This window comes from Triturus cristatus, chromosome 3_2, assembly GCF_964204655.1.
Source record: "Triturus cristatus chromosome 3_2, aTriCri1.1, whole genome shotgun sequence".
Lineage (NCBI taxonomy): Eukaryota > Metazoa > Chordata > Amphibia > Caudata > Salamandridae > Triturus > Triturus cristatus.
This window is the reverse complement of record NC_140584.1, coordinates 975,529,186-975,553,597: the sequence shown is the minus strand read 5'-3', so window position 1 is coordinate 975,553,597 and position 24,412 is coordinate 975,529,186. Positions and strand designations below refer to the sequence as shown.

At 44.9% G+C, this 24,412-nt stretch overlaps 1 protein-coding gene across 1 annotated transcript in view; it reads right to left on the bottom strand.

Moving 5' to 3' along the window:
* KSR1 (kinase suppressor of ras 1) overlaps positions 1-24,412 on the bottom strand; it is a 510,276-nt gene that overhangs the window by 31,982 nt on the left and 453,882 nt on the right. The window contains exons 17-20 of the mRNA XM_085649554.1: positions 20,250-20,383; positions 17,306-17,437; positions 7,797-7,932; positions 2,753-2,886 (exon numbers count right to left, since the gene is read on the bottom strand). Of these exons, the coding sequence (XP_085505680.1) occupies positions 2,753-2,886; positions 7,797-7,932; positions 17,306-17,437; positions 20,250-20,383 (536 nt within the window). The remainder of the gene's footprint in view (positions 1-2,752; positions 2,887-7,796; positions 7,933-17,305; positions 17,438-20,249; positions 20,384-24,412) is intronic.

Sequence of the window (24,412 nt, the reverse complement as noted above, 5' to 3'; positions counted from 1 at the left end):
CTTCTTTTGGGCATATTAACAGCTTGTAGCTGCATCTTGATTTTGGAACAGAAACACTCACGGCCCGGTTATGAGTTCTGGGGCTGCAGGGGCGGGTGGTACTCCACCACCGCACCCCCGAGACTCACCACCGCCCGCCAGAATATAAGTTACTTGCAATCTGGCGGGCGGGTGGCGTGGCTTTACCAGGGCGGGGCCTGTTTTAAAGGCTGTGGTGCCTGTAAAAAAGGCATCCCAATAGGAATGCCTCACAAGGTTCCTGCACAGCATGGACTCGAAAGTCCATGCCGTGCAGGAACTTTTGTGCATGCACACAGGGGGGCACATGTTATGCTTCCCGTGTGCAAGAACAAGCGGAGGAGGCACAGGGGGGTTTACTCTGTTCCAAGGTTTTAAACCCTGGAGGACAGGAAACTCGTAACATGCTTGGCAGGACTATGCCGGTCCCACCAAGCATACTGTGCGGTCTCTGACCGCCAAGCTACCTCTACGGAACGGTGATTCCCTGGCGTCAGTCCAACCGCCCAACTTGTAATGGTGCATTGGGAGGCTAGACCGCCACCGCCGTACCACCATGAGTCTGGCAGTCCTCAGATCTCCAGACTTGTAATCGTGCCCTAAGTGAGGGTTTATGCTGTGTGCAGATCATCACAGTGAGTGAACTTTTACATTAAATACCTTTTTTAGGTCTCACTTACAGAGCGCTATTAGCTGTCCGTTATCGAAGACGTCTTGTAGATGATACCAATATTTGAAGTAGGTTTTGGGCCAGCCCATTGCTGACCACTGGTTGGTGCTTTAATGAATTACATTCTTTTGATGGGGAAATAACAAAATCTGAGACATTCCACTCTAGTTTGTTGTTAAAAACTGTCTGGTATAAACAAAATAGCCACCAAGGGGGAGTGCTCTATTCCATGTGTCTTATTGCGTGAGAAAGGTTTGTGGTGATAGTAGACATAGCCACCTGAGAGGCAGTCATATGGTCCACAGTATTTATATTCTCGTTATCACACTATAAAGTTGTATACAGTAATACTTAATATTTTCCTGCCTTTTGATAAGAGATGAAGTTAACAGTAATGTGGACATATCCTAGTTGAACTGTCCATACTGACCCCTACCACTGATGCTGACGATTACAAAAAAAACATACATATGTGGAATTTCATCTGTCAAGCAAAGTATTCTGTGTAAATACATTGAGGATGAACACTGGATTCAATGTGTGTTCTCTGGTGGTGGGGCAATTTCGTATAGAAAAAAATCAGTGTGAGGGTAGCGGAGTGGGGCTTGTCTCCTCTGATTGGTCCATTATAAGTTATGCAAGATATCAAAATATAATAAGAGCCTGTTGTCAATATAGAGCTTAAATGTTCGGAGTCAAAGCAGTGTACTAACTGTTGTTACAACTGCTGAACTTTGGGTTCGATGGAAGTCAACCCCACCTGCAGGATTTGTACAATTAAGTTTTGCACTCATCCCTTCTTCAGATCCGTAACCCTCTCAGCTATGTTGCTCAGCTACTCCAGCGCTCAGCTGGCTCGTGGAATGAGTTGAAACATTATTGCTCAATTTCAACTTTAATATCCCCGGTTAGACGGGTGACATTCTGCAGCATCTGTGACAAGGGTGAGTTCCTGCTTCACAGCGACTCTCTACATAGAACGTAGAGTGCCAATTATACTTGAACTATGATCTCGGTAGTGGGCAGGTGATAATGCGTACAGTTTCAAACCCCATTCACTTACAACCAGCAGCAGTGACACAAACCAAGACCTACATATCACAAGCATTACAGTTTCAACTGTCTCTAACCAAGCAATGCAAAGCGTCCCCATGTCTGGGTGTAGCTGTGAGATTTTTCTTCATTGGACACAGTGCTGTCATTTATTCGCAAGCTGGTAGGCTGTCAGAGACTGGGGTCAGGGAACACTGTGCTACCATGTTATGTACAAATATGGAGGTGGACACAGACTCAGGCCAGGACCTCTATGTTACCATTTTTTCACAGGCTTCTGGAAGGGAGCAAACCTGGTGTCATAGGGCATGGCCCTGCCACTTAATTGTGGGCATCTATTGTTTCCCAAGAATCTCCTACCCATTGAGCTTCTTATTACTACAAAAGTGAAGTTGACAATTTGTTTACTAATGACAATGGTTAAACACATTGGAATCATACAGGGTATATTTAGGTGTTGTTAAAAGCGATACATACACTATCCAAAGTCCTTAAAAAGAGGTGGTATTCTCCAGTGCTCAAGAACAGTGTCTCACTCACCAATGGGTGAGTTATAGCGGACTTTGGTGCACTGGCCAAATCCAGAGCTTTTTTTATTTTTTTTGCTGGTGGGAAGAAGAGGCAGGGGGCAGCTACACCCTCCTATTGCACTCCACCACTCTGAGATGCATCCTGGCCTGCCCCCCTGCCAGCAATTTACAAAGAAATGAGCTATGTTGTGGCCAGCGCAGGTTGTAACGTAGCATTTTTTAAAAACCTTCAGCCATTGTTAAAACATTGACAATGGCATTAGTTTGCATTTGCATGTCCTGCTGGCTTTGTCAATGCTTAGCTACTTCCTAGCTGTGTGCTTCCTGGGCCTGAAAGTTCTCTCATTGGTAACGTGGATAAGCCCTACAGAGCTCTTCTGGTTAATGGGTTTGTCAAGTGATTTTCATGGGTATAAGCCCAACTGACGGTGTAGATTACAGTTTAACCATTACAGCAGGGATAGAGAGGGTAGCTACTCACTCAGCAGATTTCCAGAAGTGCCCCGGGTGGGATAGCCGCCGGTTAAGTTTCGGCAGTTTTTCAAGCATGTCCATCAGTAGCGTGAAGCTCGGCCGTTCTCCAAAATCAAAGGCCCAGCACACGGACAGGATTTCCTGCAAAATAAAAATGTACAGAGAAGCAAAATGTTACATACGGTAAACAAATTAACAAAACAAGCAAGCCTTAAGTTTGTCTAAGGACAAGCTTGTGAGAGCGGAGGGGGCAGATTCAAACCTGACTGCCGTGCTTTCCTGCTCCAAGGCACTTGATGCAATACAACCCCTCACAACACCGAAGAAAGTACAACCTCACACCTTGAAACACCAATGAGGTCAAGCTGTTTTAAGGAGGCGCCATATTCCCTAAGTAGGCATCAGTAAGGACGTGTTACAGGAGGCAAGCAGTGATCTAACACTTGCTTCCATGTTTTAAATTTAAATTGAACTTTAAAAGAACCTTTTAAAACTCCTCCAGACCTGGTCTCTTATTTCCAAGCCTTAATTTCTACAACTGTAAAACAGTTCATCTTATGGAAATCAGTGATTTTTTTTCATTTACCTGTACCGGTTCATACCATTCATAGCTTACTTCAGTGGAGTCACCGGCCCAGCATGAGGCTACATGTGAAAGCTGTGACGATCATCACAGGAAAATATTTTTATACAATGCAGATAGTTAGTTCCCCTACATGAAAGGTTCCATAAAGGAGCAGTCATTGCTGCCTTAATAAATGTAATGACCGGCTAAGTTAGGAGAACTGTTCAGAGATGCTCACCGCTGGTCTGCACCCCATTTTTAACCCAAGGGACCTTTCTACTTCTGACGTTTAGAGAGAGGAGGATTAGTATTTGTTCTTTGGAAGAAGCTTGGCGCCATGGGCTGAGGTGCTCTTTTTATTTAGCCTTCTTTTTTTTTGTACTGGATCACAAGTAAAAGATTGCCCTGGTACGGGCACTTAGAAGACAACTGATGGGCAATGCGTCTACTCATAGTTAGGCCAAAAATTCATTTATTTATATTTTGTTTCTCTATTTTAAGGCTAACGGCCGGGATAGCTGTGTGTTAATGTACAATGGTTATTCGGTGCTTTAGAAGCATCTGCCTCATCTCCTAAAAAATGACTTTGGGGCGTGAAGATGCTTAGAAATTCAAAGACAAGGCCATGGCCGTGCCACACGGCTGTGACAGGCCGTACCCACAACAAAAATTAACATTTAAAACGATCTTCCTTAAGTCATGGAGGATGGATAGCGAAAGGAAGGGCAAAATGGTGGTACATGTGTCTACCACAAATGATCTTCTATTAAGATTGGACAGCCGAGGCCTACAGAGGAGACACTTATTTGAATAATAAAATAGAGCATTTTTTTTTATTGTGTTAATGCTAACTTTTGATCAGAGCCTGGCTTAGTGCAACAAAAAATGCTCTTAAATTTCGCCAACTGTAATAAAATATATTTTTTGTTTGTGATACATCTCTGTGTGTAATTGCAATATGGCACGCTCTGTCATCTCACTGTCCATATTGTTTTTTATTTATAGGTTAAGTTTGACATCAACCTAGTTGCCCAAACATAATAGATTTATTTATTTTACGCGTGTTAGTGCACCATTACACACTCTAACACATTTACAATTAAAATTGGTAATACCTTTGCACCATTGATGCGCTCTATTAAGATTTATTTATGGACGTGCAGCCATGGCAGCAACAGACTTCCCCAAATCATGTCTAAGTGCACCAAGACATGCTCTCCCACTTCCTCCACCATCATGGATTTTTATTCCTAATATAGGTACAATTACTTTGCACTATTGGAGTGCTCCCTTTCAAATTATTTGTGCAGTTGCAGCCATAACAGGAATAACTTTCCGCAACCTAAAGGTAATTTCTAAGTTTATTAGGGTATGTGGGACCCCTTGTCACCCTCACTAGGCTCTCACTGCAACATCACACCACATTCAAATGCCATGACCTCCAAGCTCACCATGACATGCTTTTCCCATTCTCATTTTACAAACCTTATTTTGTGTTTATGGTTATCTCTTTCTCTTCACTCTAACACTCACAAAATCACCCATCTCCCCGCACTTATGTTCTCTCTCTCACAAATGTTCAAAATGTCACAATAGCCACATGCCTAGTAACCCCTTTATTTTCCGTCCAGTCTCGCTTCCAGGTGTTCTCTTAACTGCTCAAATGCCCAAACTTGGTAGATCAATATCCCAATTCCTTCGATGCTCTCGCTCTTTAGTTTAGCCACTCGTACTATCTGTGTCTCCCAGCATCTGTTATTCCCATGATACTTTTCTACTGAACGTCCTGCCACATAATTCCACTACAAGCAAAAACGCATAGGTCTGTCAATAGCAGGTTTGCAGTCGTGTATGAGTAGGGCCACTGGAATTATGTGGCAGGAGAGGGCCAAAATATGTAGCAATGTTGAGTAAATTATGTGGCAAGAAAAGTCAAATTATGCAGCATAATTTGGCACATCTTTTAATAGTATTCATTATTTCGTCCTTTTTAAACTTGGTAACACTGAATGGACATTGGTTGCACCTCATTAGCACCAGTTTAACAGCCAAATATAGCAATAAAAAGCAAACAGGTGACCAGTACAGCTTTGCTATAGCTCTTCAATCCCTGGGGGTACAGTGCCCAGGATAATGTGATGCATGGCTAAACACTTATAAGGTCCAAAAGGCGAGACCTATTGGCTATGCCAATGCTTGTTGTACTTTAAAGCTGCAAGTGTCAGTCTCTCATTCTCATTGCTTTACGTGTGTTGCACGTGATATTTATTGTCCTTCTCTTTTTTGTAGGTTTATTGTAGCAAGAAAGTTACAGAGCCACCCTAAAGCAGGTTAAGCAGAAATTAACGGCATTTCTTTTTTTTTTTTTTAAAGGTAACAAAATGTAAACACAGGCATTCACAAATGTGTGCATGCACAAGTACTGTTAATTATTAAAGAAAACCTTACTCGTTTTGGCAATACAAGGAAGAAAGTAGCAAAAAAGGATTGCTTTCTGTACAAATTGCATATAGGAGATAAGGTATTGAGTGAGGTCTCAGTGTACTTTTCAGATGTACAATAGTCCTTAGAAGAATGTCCTGGCAGAGGAATGATGCACCAAGCAGCCAATAGGATGAGGTGATACTGAGTTCCAAGAGTCCGAAGCGCTATGGATCAACAACACTCAGCAACTGCTAGCCTGGCAAGTCTTGGTGGAAGAAACAAGTACAAGTTCCAAGAAAAGAGATTCTAGAACTAGGTAAAGACATGAAACGTACCAACAAAAGCAGAACAATATTCGGACACCTACATCCGCTATTGATACAGTATCCTAAATGTGTCCTGTTTATCCCTAGATCACGTATAAAGTCACACACACCTTTGTTTACTAAAAGTACAGCAAAATACTTCCAAAGAAACATGGTGTTTGTTGGAAGGAATGACTGAATACGAGGCATTACGACAACTACAGCTATGGTACAGCGACACTAAGATGCTTTGGCGGTGAGGAGCTGCAGCTTCAGCCATCTTAAGCACGCAGACCACTGAAGGGCCAATGGGGTACAGCGAGGCGGGAGTCCAATAATGCACTATAAATGGCTGCAGCAGTGTGCTGAGAGCTCACCAGGAGCCCATTACGGAGGTGGCTCCCGTCCACTTAGAAATCTTTTCGCTGTGACGTTTATCTCCATTACTAAAAGGGAAGTGTTGCTGTGCAATGAATCATTGTATTTTTCTGCTATTACAACTCAGTATTTCCCAGTTTAATCCTGTGCTTAAGAGCCCTTGTGCAGCTCTGCACACTTGCAGGGCTTTGCATAGTTATCTGCGTGCCCTGCGAGTACTGCCCACTGCATCTCATGCAAAGTTAGGCCTTAAACTCAGGGATGAGTGAATGTGCCTTGCAACTGGGTCCTTATGTGGCTCCAGACCCCATTGGCGCAGGAGGTGCTGCAGCACAGAGGGTGCGGGTGGAACTCACCTTTAGCAACACCTGGTCTTAATCAAGGGAACCACTCACCAGCGGATCATCTGTGAAGGTGCCCTCATTTGCCGAAAGCGGAATGTGGCTATTTGCAGTGCGGCAGCAGCGTGCCGGCGGACAACAGTATAAAGTAGCGGCTAGATTGGGCGTTAGCCCAGGCCAGTCCTACCCTGGATGTCTGCTTCAAAGATGGCGAGCAGAGCCAAGTCTGTTTATTTTGCTCAGAGTACTGCTGTGCAGAAAACAGTCAGAAGGGAGCCCTCTCACTTACAAGAGGAGCCTCCCCGCCGTCCTGAATCTCAGCCGCTCTGCCCACGGGCAGCAGGGCGCCTGCTTCACCAGAACAACCCCCAGCACCACCTGACGTCCTCCGCGCCTTAGCTGCATTCCTTTCCCTGGAAGCTTTTTCAGTGCAGTTCCAGTTTTACAAATTTAAAAAAAGGTAGCAAACGCAGTGCAAATGACTGTGAATACCCAAAGCAAATGCAGACTGCAGGTGCGATGTCCGTCCATCTCCCCCTCCCCTGGTAAGCCCCAGGTGCTAAACCCAGTGGTGTGGAAAGTCTGCAGTAGTGGCTTATTTTCTGTGGTACTCTGCTCCAAAAGCGGGTGTAAATGTCTGCAGATCCGAATTTTTGTAAACCAACATTTTAAATGGGCCAGCTGGCGAATGATGTCACTATTCAACTCAAACCCCAGCTGACATCATCAAACACGAATGCCTATAGCTGGTGATTGTTCGAGCTGCCGACCTGCTCCCTGGCCCCTTAAAGCAGGCACACACAAATATCAAGAACCTGGCCCTAAATAAATAAAAAATGTGACGGACACAAAGCAACACAATAATGATAACTAGGCAAGTTTAAAGCGGGGGATCGTAGGTAGTGAGTAGGAGGCAAGGAACGCGCCGACGTGACTGTCCATCGTGGTCTACATCGGTTTTGCACATCATGAGGTAATTTCCCCGGTTGCTGGAGCAGGCAGGCCACTCTGCTGAGGATTGCAAAGGCGAGGACTTACTGTAACCTCTTTCCCCAGGTTGATCGTCGCCAGCACTTGCTTCACACCCTCGCCACTTCCGATCTGCCAGATGAGCGCCTCGGCGGCCTGGCTCTGGAAAGGCCAGTCTCGGGCTTGTAACTCGTACCAGACAGTTCTGAAAGGCAATAACAACGACAAACACTTATGTAGCAGGCACAACAAAAAGGATTGCTTCCAGAAGCTTTTTAAATCACTTTTACTGCCCAACTCTTGGAACTTATGTTATCATTCCTGGGAGAAGGCACGGCTGCGGTGCCTGTGGTGGGCTTTAAACCTGTGGTCTACAGGTAAAACTTGGATTTATGTCGTATGCACTAACCCCATTGACTGATTCACTGCACAGTTACACCATCCTAAGGCTGCCGACCCCAGGAAGCACGTATGTTTCAGAAAAAAAAATGAATGAGTAAATGAATGAAAGTGCATTTGAAAAGTACAACTGCTGCGTCAATAGAAGCATCCTGGCGCTGTGCCAGCTGTGGAAAGTGGACTGCATTATACCTCCCGAAACACAAAAGTCTTCAAATGGGCCTTAAACAAGCTTTCCTAAGAGATAGACCAGAGATCCTCTGCTCAGGCATTCCAGAGGCAAGGACCTAAGAAGAAAACAGATCTGCCTCCTGCTCTGGCTTTACGCAGTTAGCTTACACATAACAGGTTTCGTTTGGCAAAGCGTAGTGCCCTTGCAGGAAGATATTTTTTCACTGACCCTGTGCCCAATGGCCAAGACTGATTTGCATATGGCCAGGTCTAAACTGGGGTGGCATGGTGAGCAAAAAAACGATGGATTTAGACCCAGATCTCTGTACTGGGGTAAATGTATGACATTGTTCTGCATTCTGTCAATCAACTGTTGTTTTTGCATTTGTCACCCCGAGTGGGACGGGTATGCTCAGACGTGAGTCACGTGCTCTCCATGCCACTGGAATCAAGCTATCCTGGCTGAAAAGGGGTGAAACCCCGAAACCGGTCCTAGGATGCTTGTTTCCGGTCCAGGGAGGACCTGGCTTGGCAGTTCGGCCTGGACTGTTCACATGAGGCACAGGATCAAAACTGATTTGCATTTGGCCAGGTCTAAACTGGGGTGGCATGGTGAGCAAAAAAACGATGGATTTAGGGCCAGATCTCTGTACTGGGGTGAATGTATGACATTGTTCTGCATTCTGTCCATCAACTGTTGTTTTTACATCAGTAAAGCTCCTCCTGTGAAGAAAGGGAGAAATTCTGAAGCTCCGGTGAACCTGACTTTTTGCACTACAGCGACTGTCAGCAATGTGAGATCTACACTTTGCGCTACAGTGACGACAGTCCGCGGTGACCACCAACGTAAAGCCCCAGCAACAGCCGTCTTTGATGCATGACAGAATCTTCGCACTACAGCAATAACCATCTGCAATGTCAGCCATGCGCTTTGTGCTACATCGATGACAATCTGCAACGCTCTCGGGGTCTCCTCTACCGTGAAATGGACTCTTCATGCCAGGTTTTGAGCAGATCGCTTTTTCAGCAGGACTAACCTAGTCCCATATCCGGCCCATGCTCCATCGCAGTTTGCCTGAATTTGCGACTTTGCCCCAGTCTAGCACGATCAGAAGCCCGCGAGTGGTGCTTTAGCTTTTTCAGAAAGACTAACCTACTCCCATATCCAGCCCATGCTCCATCGCGGCTGGCCTGAATTTGCGACTTTGCCCGAGTATAGCACGATCAGAAGACCGAGAGTGGTGCTTTGTGCTTTAAGGCGTTATACTTTCCTAAAACTCTAAACTTGAATATCTCCGGTTCTACTGATCAGTACTTTAATACTTAATGAATTGCTTCTAATTAAGCCTGCTTCTGTTCCAAGCTACCAAAGGGTTAAGCACAGGTTAATGTAGAAACATTTGTGGTTCACCTCAACAGGCATTGTGACTGTTGCTTGAGAAGGATCGTCACCCCCTTCAACTATCCAAAAATTAAATTTCTAACACCATCCATTCGCAAAGTATATCACATTGGATTCTCTTTTCTACAATTGAATACCAGGGTAGGCAAGTTATCTAAGTTCATGGTTAATGATCAAAATCATAATGCATTTATTGTACATGCAATTAATAAAGCTTTAACTCTTGGTAAGAGAAAACAGACTTCACTACTTTGCACAACTTCTAGTGAAGGGCCTACTCCCTCCTACTCCCTCCAGACACTCAACCCCCCTTAGGAGGCCGAGCATGCACTATGTATGCACTATGTATAACCGTAGCCCTGTAGCAACCCTTTCGAGAATGGCCCACCTCTCATGGTCAATCACCAAAACATGGGTCGACAAGTCCCTGCTGCATATGGGGTTCATCCTTTGTACAACTCTTCATGGAGGGATCACCTTTACCTACCTAAGACCCATTAAGAGACCAAGCATGTAGCGAAAGCTTAAGCCCATTAGCAGAAGGGAGGCTATAGAAAACTAGGTCTACATGCACCTCGCTGAATATCTTTGAGTATGGTGAGCATATAGATAACTGTCACATTTACTGGATGATGACATCAATGATGTCATGAGTGATGTACAATGTGAGGTCATAAGCAGTGAATGGCCGGGCACAAGTTATAGTTAGCTCACTGAACTGGCAAATTCCGTTGTTTTTCAGGTTTAAAATGTTACAATATATATACAAAAAAAAAAAATATATATATATATATATATATATATATATATATATATATATACACACACACACACCTCACAAAGGATTGCCTTCTTTTGTGATATATAAATTCATTTTCAACCAGCAGCATAAGGCCATGAAAAATGTGGAGTCGGTGGCAAACTGCCTCGCCTGCCACTCCTTATGACGGGCCTGCGTACGCCTTCAAATATTTACTGCCAACACTAGGCCTCAGACAATGGTAAAGTTCACTCATGTTTTTCTAATGTTCAAGGCCAACAAAAGCCAGAACAGTACAAATATTCAGTCAGGATGGCAAAGACTTCTAAATATTACAAATGTGTACAAAACACACTTCGAGCAGTGGAGCCCAAGAAACCATATTAAACTGGCTGATTGCAGTCTTGGTTTTCTTGAACGGCTTCCATGCTCCCTGTACTTGGATTGGAAGTCCTGTAATTGATATTTTTGACTATAAAAATAGAAGGAATTTTCACAGAATATTGTAAACATTGAAATGATTCGCTCTCTAAAGAACGGAATGACTTACACACTTACAGGAATTTCATTCAATATATTTTTTTTAAGTATTGAAAAATAGTGATTCACAATAAAATTGTGCTTCCCATCCTCCTGCCATCAACGTACTCCGGCTGCGCATGGCCAAAGGTCAGGTACTGCATCCAACCTGCTGCTGACTGCTTGAGTTTTCCACATCTCTAGATCCCTAACACATGTGACCTAGGGTCAGATGCTCGTTATGGTGCATTACCTAGCCTGTACAGAAGGAATATGCTACTTACCAGTATGCATCTGTTCTTGGCATGTAGAGCTGCAGAGTCACACACTGAGGATAAGATTGCCATCTGGTGTTGGGCTCGGATGATTGCAGGTTGTTGTCGTCTTCGGAAGAAGCCTTTGGTCACGAGGTTGGTGACTCCTCCCCTGGACAACAGTGCGCATGGGCATCCACTCCATCGTCAGATTGTTTTTTCGCCATGAAGGGAAAAGATGGAGTGTATAGGAATGAAAGAAAGGATGTCCATGTGTAATGTCTAAGTAAGACAGATGCTGGAACAGATACAGGTCCCGGGGAGGCGGGCGGGCGTGTGTGACTCTGCAGCTCTACATGCCAAGAACAGATGCATACTGGTAAGTAGCATATTCCGTTTGAGGCATATGAGCTGCAGATCACACACTGAGGATAGATTGTATAGCAGTGCTTCCCCTTAGCGGTGGTCGCCTGTATCTGTTGCAGCAGTTTGAAATAAAGTTTTTAGGACAGCCTGGCCCACTGAGGCCTGTTGTTTGGCTTGCACATCAACACAGTAGTGTTTAGTGAAGGTATGCGTGGTAGACCACGTGTCTGCCTTGCAAATGTCTTCTAAGGGAATGTTACCTAAGAAGGCCATAGAAGCCCCTATTTTACGCGTGGAGTGCGCCCTAGGGGGAACTGTAAGTGTACGTTTAGCCTTTTGGTAGCATATTTGGATGCATTTAACTATCCACCGGGCTATACCGGATTTGGAGATGGGATTGCCTTTATGTGGTGGTGCGAAAGCAACAAAGAGTTGTTTTGTCTTTCGAAAAGGTTTCGTCCTGTCGATGTAATAAAGCAAGGCTCTTTTGACATCTAAGGTGTGTAGTGCCCTTTCAGCTACGGAGTCTGGGTTTGGGAAAAAGACTGGTAGCTCTACTGATTGGTTAAGGTGGAAAGGGGAAATCACTTTTGGGAGAAATTTAGGGTTTGTCCTAAGAACCACTTTGTTACAGTGTAGTTGTAAGAAAGGTTCCTCTAGTGTAAGGGCTTGTATTTCACTGATACTTCGTAGGGAAGTGATTGCGATAAGGAAACCTACCTTCCATGTTAGGAATTGTAATTCACATTTGTGCATAGGTTCAAATGGGGGACCCATAAGTCTTGTTAGAACCACACTGGGGAAGGTGGTAATCTTGGGGGAAGAATTCTTTTGAGACCTTCCATAAACGCTTTGATGGCTGGTACCTTAAAAAGGGACAGGTGTTGCCTATTTTGCAAGTAGGCTGCTAAGGCTGCTAGGTGTAATCGTATAGAGGAATACGCTAGATTGCATCTTTGCAAGTGTAGTAGATAGCAAATAATGTTTTGGATGGAAGCATCCAATGGATGTATGTCATTATTAGCGCAGTAGATGGCAAATTGTTTCCATTTCGCGGCATAACACGCTCTAGTAGTAGGTCGTCTGGCTTCCTTTATGATATTCATACAGTCTGGAGGGAGATTGAGGTATCCGAACTCTAAGACCTCAGGAGCCAGATCGCTAGGTTCAGTGTTTGAGGATCTGGGTGTCTGATTTCTCCATGGTTCTGGGTTAAGAGATCCGGGGAGAGGCGTGGACTTTGATGTGGAACTAAAGATAGTTCCAGAAGTGTGGTGAACCACGGTTGACGTTCCCAAGTGGGAGCTACTAGTATTAGTGTTAGCGACTGTTGTTTCAGTTTGCGTACCACAAATGGAACTAGTGGGAGAGGCAGAAAAGCGTACGCAAATCTGCCTGACCAGTTCATCCATAGGGCATTGCCCTTCGACTGTGGGTGTGGAAACCTGGCGGCGAAGGTTGGGCATTTTGTGTTTTCGGGAGTGGCGAACAGGTCTATGTCTGGTTGTCCCCATTTTTGGAAGAAGGGGAGTAGAACCTTGGGGTGTAATTCCCATTCGTGGATCTGCTGTGTGTGGCGACTTAGGAGGTCGGCCACCTGATTGTGGATTCCTGGGAGATGTTCTGCTAACAGGTAGATGTTTTGGGGAATTGCCCATCTCCAGATTTGCTGTGCCAGTTGGGACAGTTGGAGAGAATGTGTCCCTCCCTGTTTCTGTATATAATACATTGTCGTCATGTTGTCTGTGCGTATGAGGACAGTTTTGTTCTTTAGGTGTACCTGAATGGATTTTAGAGCTAGGAACACTGCTAAGAGTTCCAGGTGGTTGATGTGGAGCAGTTTTTGTTGACTGGTCCATCTGCCCTGAGTGGTATGGTGAAGGAGGTGGGCTCCCCACCCTGTGAGAGATGCGTCGGTAGTCAGCACAACTTGTGGAAGAGGCTCTAAGAACGGTCGCCCTTTGGACAGGTTGATGGTGTTTCACCATTTCAGTGAGCGAAGTGAGCGACTGTCCACCAACACCAGATCGGTAAGTTGTCCGTGAGCTTGGTTCCACTGTTGTGCTAGACATTCCTGTAAGGGACGCATTTGAAGTCGTGCGTGTGGGACTATGGAGATGCATGACGCCATCATGCCTAGGAGCTGCATGAACACTCTTGCTGGAAGAGATGGATGAGTTTGAAATTGAGAGATGAGATTTTGTATACTGGCTATCCTGGCAGTGCTGGGATAAGCAATGGCTTTGGATGCATCTATGGTTGCTCCTAGATACTGATGTAAGTGGGAAGGTTGTAGATGGGATTTGGGGTAGTTGATAGTGAATCCCAAATCGTGGAGAGTTTGAATCGTGCGATGAGTGTGGAGAACGCATTTTTGGTGAGTATTGGCTTTTATAAGCCAATCGTCCAGATAGGGGAAGACATGGATCTGTTGTCTTCTGAGGTGCGCTGCCACGACTGCCAAGCACTTGGTGAACACTCTGGGTGCTGTTGTTACTCCGAATGGGAGAACTGTAAATTGATAGTGTTGCCCATCTACCACAAATCGTAGATATTTTCTGTGAGCGGGATGCATAGGGATGTGAAAGTACGCGTCCTTGAGGTCCAATGTGGCAAGGAAGTCTCCCTGTTGTAAAAGTGGGAGGACTTGTTGGAGGGTGGTCATATGAAAATGATCTGAATGTATATACTGGTTTAGTAGTCTGAGATCCAGTATGGGCCTTAGTGTTTTGTCCATTTTGGGAATGAGGAAGTATAGAGAATATACCCCTGTTCCCTGATGTTGAAGAGGGACTGGTTCTATCGCAATGTTTTTGTAACAGGGATTGAACTTCTTGTTTGAGGAGAGAGAGATGATGTGAGGACATTGGACGTTGTTTGGGCGGTATGTTTGGGGGGGATTGTATGAGTTCGAGGCAGTAGCCAGACTGGATAATTTGTCTTACCCACCTGTCTGTGGTGATGGAAGTCCAGACAGGTAGGAATTGTTGAAGCCGCCCCCCGACCGGAGTGGAATGGTCTGGGGGGAGTGGTGGCAAGTCACTGTTTAGTGGCTGGGGAGGTGCGGGTGTTATTGTTGTTGCCCCGCCCTCGACCTTTGTTATTGTTTCCCCGATAACCTCCTCAGAAATATCCTCTGTTAGGGGATGTTTGTCCCGAATTTTTAAAGGTGGATGTGGTCTCAGTTCCCGTGTTTTTGGAGCCTCCTCTATAAAAGGAGCGACGAAAGGAACCCCGGGTTTGAGGAGACTGCAGTGCTCCCATAGACTTGGCAGTTTCATTATCCTTTTTCATTTTCTCCAATGCAGTATCCACTGCAGGGCCAAATAACTGCTTTGGTTGAAAGGTTGAGCCAGAATTGCGGTTTGAACCTCCGGTTTAAAACCGGAAATACGGAGCCAGGCATGTCGTCTGAGTAAGACGCTAGTATTGACCGCCCTAGAAGCAGTGTCTGCCGCATCTAAGGCGCATTTAATGGAGGCATTAGATATTAATTTGCCTTCTTCGATGAGGTCAGTGGCCTGGGACTTAAAGGGTTCAGGCAGATGTTGCATAAGGTCCTCAAGTTGGTCATAATGTGCCCTATCATACCGGGCTAACAGGGCCTGGGTATTCGCAATGCGCCAATGGTTCGCCGCCTGCGCGGCGACCCGTTTGCCTGAGGACTCTAAAAGCTTAGACTCCTTGTCCGGGGGAGGCGTTTCTCCAGTTGTCTGTGAGTTAACGCGCTTCCTGGCATTTGATACGACCAAGGAGTCTAGAGGGAGCTGGGCTTTAATGTATGCAGGGTCCTGCGGGGCTGGTCGGTACTTTTTTTCGATGCGACGGGGTTGAGAACCCTAGCTCGAACAGGGTCTTTAAAGACTTCATTGGCATGCTTTATAACCCCTTTGATCATGGGCAGTATGTGAACAGTTTTTTGTGACTGCTCAAAAGTATCGAGGAGAAAGTCCTCTTCAAGGGCGTCTGTGTGCATTGTGACGCCGTGGAATGTTGCTGCCCTATTTATAAGTTGGCCAAACCCTAAGTGGTCATCAGGAGGGGAGGGCTTGGAGGGGTAGGTAGTGGGGTCAGGCATGTCAGGTATTGGATAAGACCAGTCATCTACGGGTGCTGTGTCTGGGAACGTAAAAGGGTCGTTTGGATCAACAGGATCATTAAATAAATCAGGGTCCGCCCCTCCCCGCAAGTCATCATTATCATCCTGTGGAGGAGGTGAATGATAGGGGGATGGTAAAGGTAAAGGTAAAGGAGGAGGAGGAGGAGGGGGGGACGGGTTAGGAGGTAATAAAGGAGAGGAAGGACGAAGTGGTGAAGTAGCACAGTCCTTCTTCCGTATGGGAGCTGGAGGTGGTGTGATGTCCAGCTTTCGTTTCTTGTATGGGACGGCAGTCACATGTCCTGTTTCGGGATTGATGTAGATCCGCTTTTGAGTAGGATCTGGGCGAAAAAGTTCTTCTGGCTCCGAAGGCGGTGGCGGTGATGACCGTTTCGGGTCTTTATGAACTTTTTTTGGCATGGACGGAGTTTTCGGTACCGATGGATTTTTCGGTGCCGACAGAGGTTTCGGCGTGGATGGATTTTTCGGCGTCGATGGATCTTTCGGTGCCGATGGTTTTTTCGGTGCCGATGGAAATTTTGGTGCCGAGGGACTTTTAGGCATCGATGTCGAAGAACGTTTCGGCGCCGGTGGAGACTTCGGTGCCGAGGAACGTTTTGGTGCCGAAGGAGATTTCGGTCTTGAAGCCTGTTTCGGTGCAGACAGTGGAGTTTTCGGTGCCAAAGGTGTTATAGGTACAATCACATGAGGTTTGCTCGAGCCCGAGCCACCTACAGGCTTAGATGTCTTCGGAGCCGGGCCCGAGGGCGGGGCTTCTGAAGATGATTTCCGGTCTCGACTGGGCCCAGCTGGCGGAGTCTTGACCAATGTCTTTTTGGATGGGGCAGGGGCAGGGGGGTTGGTACTCACACGCTGCCCTGGAGTGATGAGGTCATCGGAATCGTCGGCCTCGGACACGATCTCGAGATCTTCGGTGTCATCTTCAGGAACATCCTGAGCAAAGATGTCCTCTGGTTCTGGAGCTGGTTTGGCCATAATATGGCGTCGAGCTCTTCGGTCCCGGAGGGTCTTCTTGGAACGGAAAGCGGAACAAGCTGGACAGGTCGATTCGTGGTGTTCCGGTGACAGGCAGAGGTTACAAACCTCGTGGTGATCACTGTGGGGGAACTTCGCTCCACACCGGGGGCATTTCTTGAAGGGTGTCCTGTCCATCAGCCGCTTCCGGAACCGGTCCGAGATGATTTCGATGTCGATGGAAAGATGATTGAAGAATTAAATCGATTGCTGAAAGTTTTCTGCTGGAGCGGAAAAAAGTTCATCCGAACCCAATGGCAGAAAAAAACAATCTGACGATGGAGTGGATGCCCATGCGCACTGTTGTCCAGGGGAGGAGTCACCAACCTCGTGACCAAAGTCTTCTTCCGAAGACTACAACAACCTGCAATCATCCGAGCCCAACACCAGATGGCGATCTTATCCTCAGTGTGTGATCTGCAGCTCATATGCCTCGAACCTCATATTTCCTATATGTACAGTAACACATATCAATAATTATTGTCCACCAGAATGATGGCTTTGATGTCAGAGTATAGGATGGCAATAACAAAACAAATTGGTCACTGTGAAAGCCATAGAATAAATTCTTACCCAAAGGCATAGACATCGGCGGCTCTGGAGAATGGTAACTTATCTTCATCCTTCCCAGGAGACATCTCGCGGACTATCTCGGGAGCAAGGTAGCACAGCCAGTCATGTGGCAATTTTAGCTCATTCTCTCGCCTGGGTAAAAAAATGTTTGAAACCATAAAATATGAATTTTTCTAATGGTTAACAAAATATGTTACATTTCACAATAATTGTTCCATTTACTTTTAAACTAAAAACATGCTAACTAGAAACTTAAATACCATAAACTAGGACTACATACAAACTTCAAAATTGGTAGAAGCTTGGGACCATTATCTGAATGTGGTCTAGTGTGTTTAGATAGTCAAACTCCACTTTGTTAATCTAACATTTTACTGATTTGTGCCTGGTGTAGAATGCTTAGTTGCAAAATGGAAGCAAAAAAGTAAACAAAAATAATATAGTGAAATCAAGTAGCAGGCTTCGTAAAATATTCCTGGGAATATGGTGAACAGTAGAAAGGTGCAATAGTAAAATACAAAGCAATTCAGTGGGTCGGTATTTGGAGCAAAGAAAGAAGGAAATGTCATGGCTTAACAAGCGGCTGTGTGGAATGGGTTTTGTCCTGTGGACTTAGGTGCACCGCAAGCACCCAGAGCTCACTTGACATGGTTCAAAGGCCATAGTCAATGGCTTCATGACTGCCCATTTGAGAGTAGGGAAATCTGTACCTTGGCTAGTGATAACTCAAGAGTGTCTTCCTCTTGTCCTGGAGTTATCGAAGAATAGGCAGTAATGTCAAATGAGAACAGGTAAGCTAGTTCGATGGTCTTTTCCACCTTAACTCCCTAAGGATCCATCAAACGTTGGGCATGCCTAAGATCCCTGATTGGGATACATATGGCAGTGAATTAGTGGAGGGTCAAGTATGAGAGAGGGCACACCCCTTGGAAAAAGGCATGGGGTCCCCCAGGTGCACTCCCAAAAGGGGTGTTCCACCTGAGGCCCTTTAAAACCCACGTGTTAGGGAGCCCTTTCAAGTGGTGACCTGCATTGCCATCTTACTGCGACTGAAGTTATTAAGTTGGGGAATCCTGTATTACTCCTTTGTCTCTGCATTTCCACCCTGCCAAGAGGCATTCTGGAACCAAGATCGCGGGCGACCTTGCTCACTAGTGGTATGATAACAGTCTTGTGAAAGGCTGTCCAGCCACTTAATCTCTCCTTCCTCCTGTTGATACCTTTCCCAGTGGAGCCCTCCAGAAGCAGACATTCATTTTCATAATTACCACGATGGAGCTCGACAGGGTAACAGCAAAGCATGGCTACCCTGCTGCCAGTGGGTTTGTAGGCTCTATCTGGAATCTTCTAGCGCACTCTCAACTCAACTCATTTATCTTCAGGTACTTCCCAGATATCCAATAACAGACCAAGAGGCAGGCATCAACAGCTAGCTCATCTTTACTTGCGGGCAAACAGGGTACAATATTCCACCTAGCTTCCTAGAACACCAGCTGTGTGATCCCTGGAAAGGGCCTGTGGGTGCTCTGCGTTCCTTTGCAAACACACCATTTATGAGACCTTGTCTTCAAGCACACTACTTGCATTCTTCTCTCGTCCGGCAAAAAAGTCCTTTTATAAACAATGTTTGAGACCTACTAAAGTACAAACAAGAAATATCAAAACCCACTAGAGAACTGTATTAAGAATTGCATCAGAAGAGAAGTGTTGTTGATCTTCTTAAGAATAATAGGTGGCTGCCAAGTGATGGTCTATTCCAGGTGTATCCAATATTGAGTCAGGCGGGCAGGATCCGTACCAGGAATACCCCTATGTAAATAATATCCATTTAGCCATGTTTAATCATGAAATCTGGTATGCATCCAGCTATCATGGCCCACTGTTGGAGAAGGTATTAGTGATGTAGGGGCAGAGTAGAAGAGACTAAGAGAATGTTTCCTAGGGCACACAAATTATCAATGGGGAATGGAGTATAAAACCGAAACATTAAGGGCCTTATTTCGATAGTGGGCCGTTGAACCGCCGTCCGAAATCACGTCGGTCGGTCTGACAAGCAGACGGTGGTCCGACCGCCCTATTAGGATGCGACCAACCGGCTGGCGATCGCAAAGTGCTCATTTACATGGCGATTTGTGCTGAGGTCCAGGAAAAGGGCTGCAGCACAAGCGGGCATGTAAATGAGCACTCCTTGCACTTCCGTCATGTGGTGCATGGCACACGGTGCATAAGGACACCACATGTGCAACCTAGGCCCCCATTTGTGCCCCCCAATATCGCTTTTTGACAGCCTTTACATGGTGGTGTTCCTGCCATGTAAAGGCTGTCAAAGAGATATCCAAATCTGGATGGCGGTGCCTGACTAGGCCCCGCAGTCATGGTCAGAAGTAGCTCCGATCACCTCCCCATCGGGAACTTCGATACTGTTGGAGGCGGCGGTCTTGCCTCCGACCACTGTGGGCCGACGCCACGCACTGTAATGTAGCGGTCGGACCAAAGGACTATTGGCTGCTGGACCGCCAGTGAAAGGCTGTTGGTGGCGGTTCGACCACTAGTGTAATGAGGCCCTAAATGTACAAACTCATTATTGCAAGCTTTCTAGCATTCATGTTCAGCGTGTCACAAAATGGCCGATATGCATCACTTCCTGTACTTATTTCTCAAGTGCATTGCTATGCAGGTGGAGTGTCCCAGCACTATGGAGACAAAAATACAGTAAATCTGTCCACGTGACAGAGAATTAATTAAAAAAATTATATTGTTTTTAGTTTGCACCTGAAGCATAAATGGTTTTTCATGCTTCTTAGACTTTGCTGTAGCATTTGATAGGCCATGGCAGAAAGCTGTATATACCCACCAATGTCTTCTCACCCCTATTAGACAACATTCACTGTTTTGTGGGTTTTCTTCTAAGACATAAATTGTACTGATCTCCTCTTCGTCTTACCTCCCTTCCTGGACCACACCGGAGATTCCAAAAAGCCCAAAGTCTGTGATGATGACTTTGCCGTTTTCGTAGAAAACATTCTTGGATTTGAGGTCCTTGTGAACAATCCCCTTTGCGTGAAGGTAGCCCATTCCCTGCAAAGTGAACAATGAAACACAATGAGTACTTGCTTTTAGACGTGAAGGCATCAACAAACAAAAGAGGAACTCCAGTTGCTGTCTACATTGCAAACATTAATAGTCCTTTGGTTTAGTAGCTTCAAATGTCTGCATGTGGTCGGCCACACTAACCTTCTTAAATTTGATGCTCACACGTGAAAGGAGAAGAAGTTGTTCCACAGAGGAATTGTATGACGAATCACTACACTAAAAGGAGCTCTAGCAAAGCCAACACACAGACTTAAAATCTTTTTATTTATAGTAACAGTACACAAAATATTAAAATCGTCCCTATAAGTCTGTGGGTCTCAACTTATTGACTTCTGGGGACCCCCCCAGTGAAACACTACTGAAACCCGGGGACCTTTGACCAAAGCAATTTCTACAATTTGAATCCCAAAACAACACACAAAAATATAGAGTAAAGAGTATATTGAATAGCTCGAACAAATACACAAAATAATAAACATTCCATTTAATTCACGAAAAAAAAAAAAAAATACATTTTTATTGGAAGGGTGGAGCTTCTAAACAGCGTCGGTTCATCCAATGGAGCGGAGGAGCACCGCCCCCCCCTCCCCACACAGCTGCAGAAAGCTGGGGAAAAAATGGTAACAAAATGATTTTATTACCATTAGAGTTTTCCGGCTTTCTGCCGAAAGGAGAGGGCAGGGCGGGGCCAGTGCGTCATTGCTGCTGATTAGCAGCAATGACGAGTGTCCCTTTCAATGTAAATTGCGCATGTTGGTTTGGCCAGCTACATTATTATGGCCAAACAGACATGCGTAATTCAACCTCTCCAACCCGGCTGTCATAGACAGCTAGGTTGAAGAGCAGGCATAGGCCCTTCAGTGCTCTACGGAGAGCTGATGCAGCCTGCTCGAGCCACTCCAGACACTTCTCTCATGCAGCATGAGAGCAGTGTCTGGATTGGATTAGGAGCTGCTAGAACTGGAGGAGTCGGGAGCCGGCAGAGAATACCGAGGACGTGCTGCAGCCTAAAAAGGTAAGTGAAACTTTTTTTTCATTTAAAAATGTAAATGTTTATTTGTATTCTGTTTCATTTGATTTATTTCGACCCACCATTTTTGTGGATCACCAACCAGCACTGCTTTTAAAAATGTGGTTTTGCTTTTAAAACATGAATTGATATGCTAGAGTTGCAGACTCCATAAGTAGGCACCATGGAACGTCACAGACGGGCATGGGTTCACGGACCACAGGTCAAAAACCACTACTCTAAGTCTTCACAAAAACATAAAAGAAAGTACCGCAGCTATACATCATAGTACAGCAGCAGAGCTGTTGGGATGGGACTATCTTCTGAATGGGTGTACAAATGCGTTCCCTGCCAGTATCTGGTGTACCTGATTCTTAGGTCTGGCGCTACCCAAGATTTTTTGATTTTACCAAAACTATATATGTAATATACTTACTTATAGATGCTTGCAGCCAGCCCTCGTCATCTATTCTTCTGTAGCTCTGCCAGTCAAATATTTCTTCTACTCACTATAGCATTCAGCATGGGGCAATGGGTCAAACCACTTCAACCATTGGCTATCTTCACCGTGAGAGATTCCATTCTGCTCTTTCACAAGGAGCACATTCACCCTCAAAGTGGTGTCTTTAGGGCCATGGCAAGGTGTGCATTTTGAACCCGGAAAAATATTTTTGCTTTTACCACTTTAGAAAAAAATATTTATACTGGCAAGGACTCCGCCAGCTCCCCATGCAATATAGATTTATAAAAACCATTACAAAACAAGAATTGACAAAGCTAAAAGGCTGTCAGCCAATGCCAGGCCAATTGGTTTTGCTAATGCTTTTTTATTTTGGCCCCACCCTTACACTAATCTGGTGAGTGTGCAACGGCCTTGGACTGTACCTTCACATGAGCAAGGTCCTGGACCTGGAGCGGCACACCAATCGTCCCCTCATATAACTGACAGATGACTAACGTCCTTGTTAAGGGTTTATCATGTACATCAGTAGTCACAGCATACATTTTTTGTGAATAAGTAGTTGTGGCCAGACCTTTTTATCTGTGTCACTGGATTGAAGGCCTACTGACTCACTCTTGTAAAGTTCTGTGTCTATGACCTAACCCAGGTCCTAGCTGATAAGTAGGTTCTAGTCAACAAAAAATGGTGAAAAAGGGAACTGCAGTGCATGGCACATCTCTTCCTGCATGCACAAGCAGGCATGGTAATGACCATGCAGGGTTGCGGATTTAACTGGATTGAAAAGCAAAGTCTAGCCACACATCTATGTGGCTGAGAACCAAAATGTTAAGAATATATACGTATACATTCACACAAAAAACAAAGGTTAAAGATAAGTTATAGTTAGGAAAACTTTACTTATGTTTGCTATACAAACCCAGCTTAAACCACACAAACATTAGACATTCTAAAGTTATAGTTATATTTTTAATTTATCATTTATGCACCAATTTCAAATTAATATGTCATACTTAAAAGTCACATTTATCCTTACACACTACCTTAATTTTCATATAACCTGTGTAACTCCATACACAGACTTCTCACTTCACTCGCCACAGTATATTACAAATTTGTAATATTTGTCCAGTTTAGGTTTGTGGAGTACAGTGTTATTAAGTGGAGTGTGGTATAGTATACTGGAGGAGAGCGCTATAAAGTCAACTATGGTACAATATATTGAGGTATAGTGGAGAAGAGTAAAGTAATGAGCCATCAGACAAACATGTTGACGGAGTGAGTGGTGATGGGGTATTAGTTCCCCTTTTCCCCAAGTTGGTTTTTAATACCAAGTGGTATTCCGTGTTAATATGAAGGTCAGTCCAGCATATCCCATTAGCTTTTAATAGCTTCATCAAACCAGGTTTTTGAAGAGTGCGGGGAGTCCTATGATGAAGCATGACACCTGGTGGTGTGTGAGGGCATCCCATCACATTTTTGTGTATGTCCAGAAATCGGCTGCTGTGAAGTGTACCACTGGTTGAAATAAATGCTTGTGTGGCTCAGTTGTGTTTAAAACATTTGTGACTGGAGGGAAGCTCACTCTCGAGGCCGCAAAGCCTATGGTTCCCTACCATGTATAGAGTCTAGGGTTATTTGGGTTTTGATGAATATATATGACTCCCTTAGGCATGTTGAGAAGGTAATGTTATCTCCTATTGAATGATGTTCCCCAGTGTAAACATGAAATGCTTAATAAAGTTGTAAAAAATAATATAATGACTTGCCATTACTATGTACAGTGGTACTTCCTCAAAATAGCACTACATTTTGTGAAAGTTCCTTAAGAACAGATATCACTAAGTTAAAAAGCATTATAACTTTATAAAAAAAACGACAATAGTTATCTGTGTTACCCACAAGGATCATCGGCACACCATACAGCCAAATTTCATGGAAACCCGTTCAATTGTTTTCGCGCTTCACGAGGTACAAAAGTCTATGGAAAATGCATTGGTGGAAAAACACGTTTTGGGATCAACCTTTTATCTATGCATCCCTTTGACCAATCACAGAGTAGCTTTCCATCCTCAGCCAATATAGAAAAAGTTACAGGTCCGGAAAGTTTTGTGGAGATTCGTCAAATAGGGGCTAAGTTATTAGAGGCCACAGGTTTGGGGAATTTCCATACCTGGAAATCCTAACCGTAACTACAGGGTGGCTACTGCAACATGGGGGGTGGGGTGGTGTGTAGGGTGGATATATATATATATCCATCCAACCATCCCTTTTTGCCTCCCTCCCAGTGGTGGTTGCCACCGGTTAGTTGTAGTTAGGTCTACTTTTCCATAGAACAAGCGTTTTTGGTTTGGTGCCATCTGATGAATATTTGCAAAACTTTCCTTATAAGGTTAATCCACCTAAGCACCGTCCTGGAAAGTTTGAGGGTGATCCGTCAAGCGAGGGCAGAGAAAAAACGGGGATCCCGAACAGAACATCCCCATGCATTTTCCATATACTTTTTGGAAAGTAATATCACTAAAAACTACTGAACAGAATTACA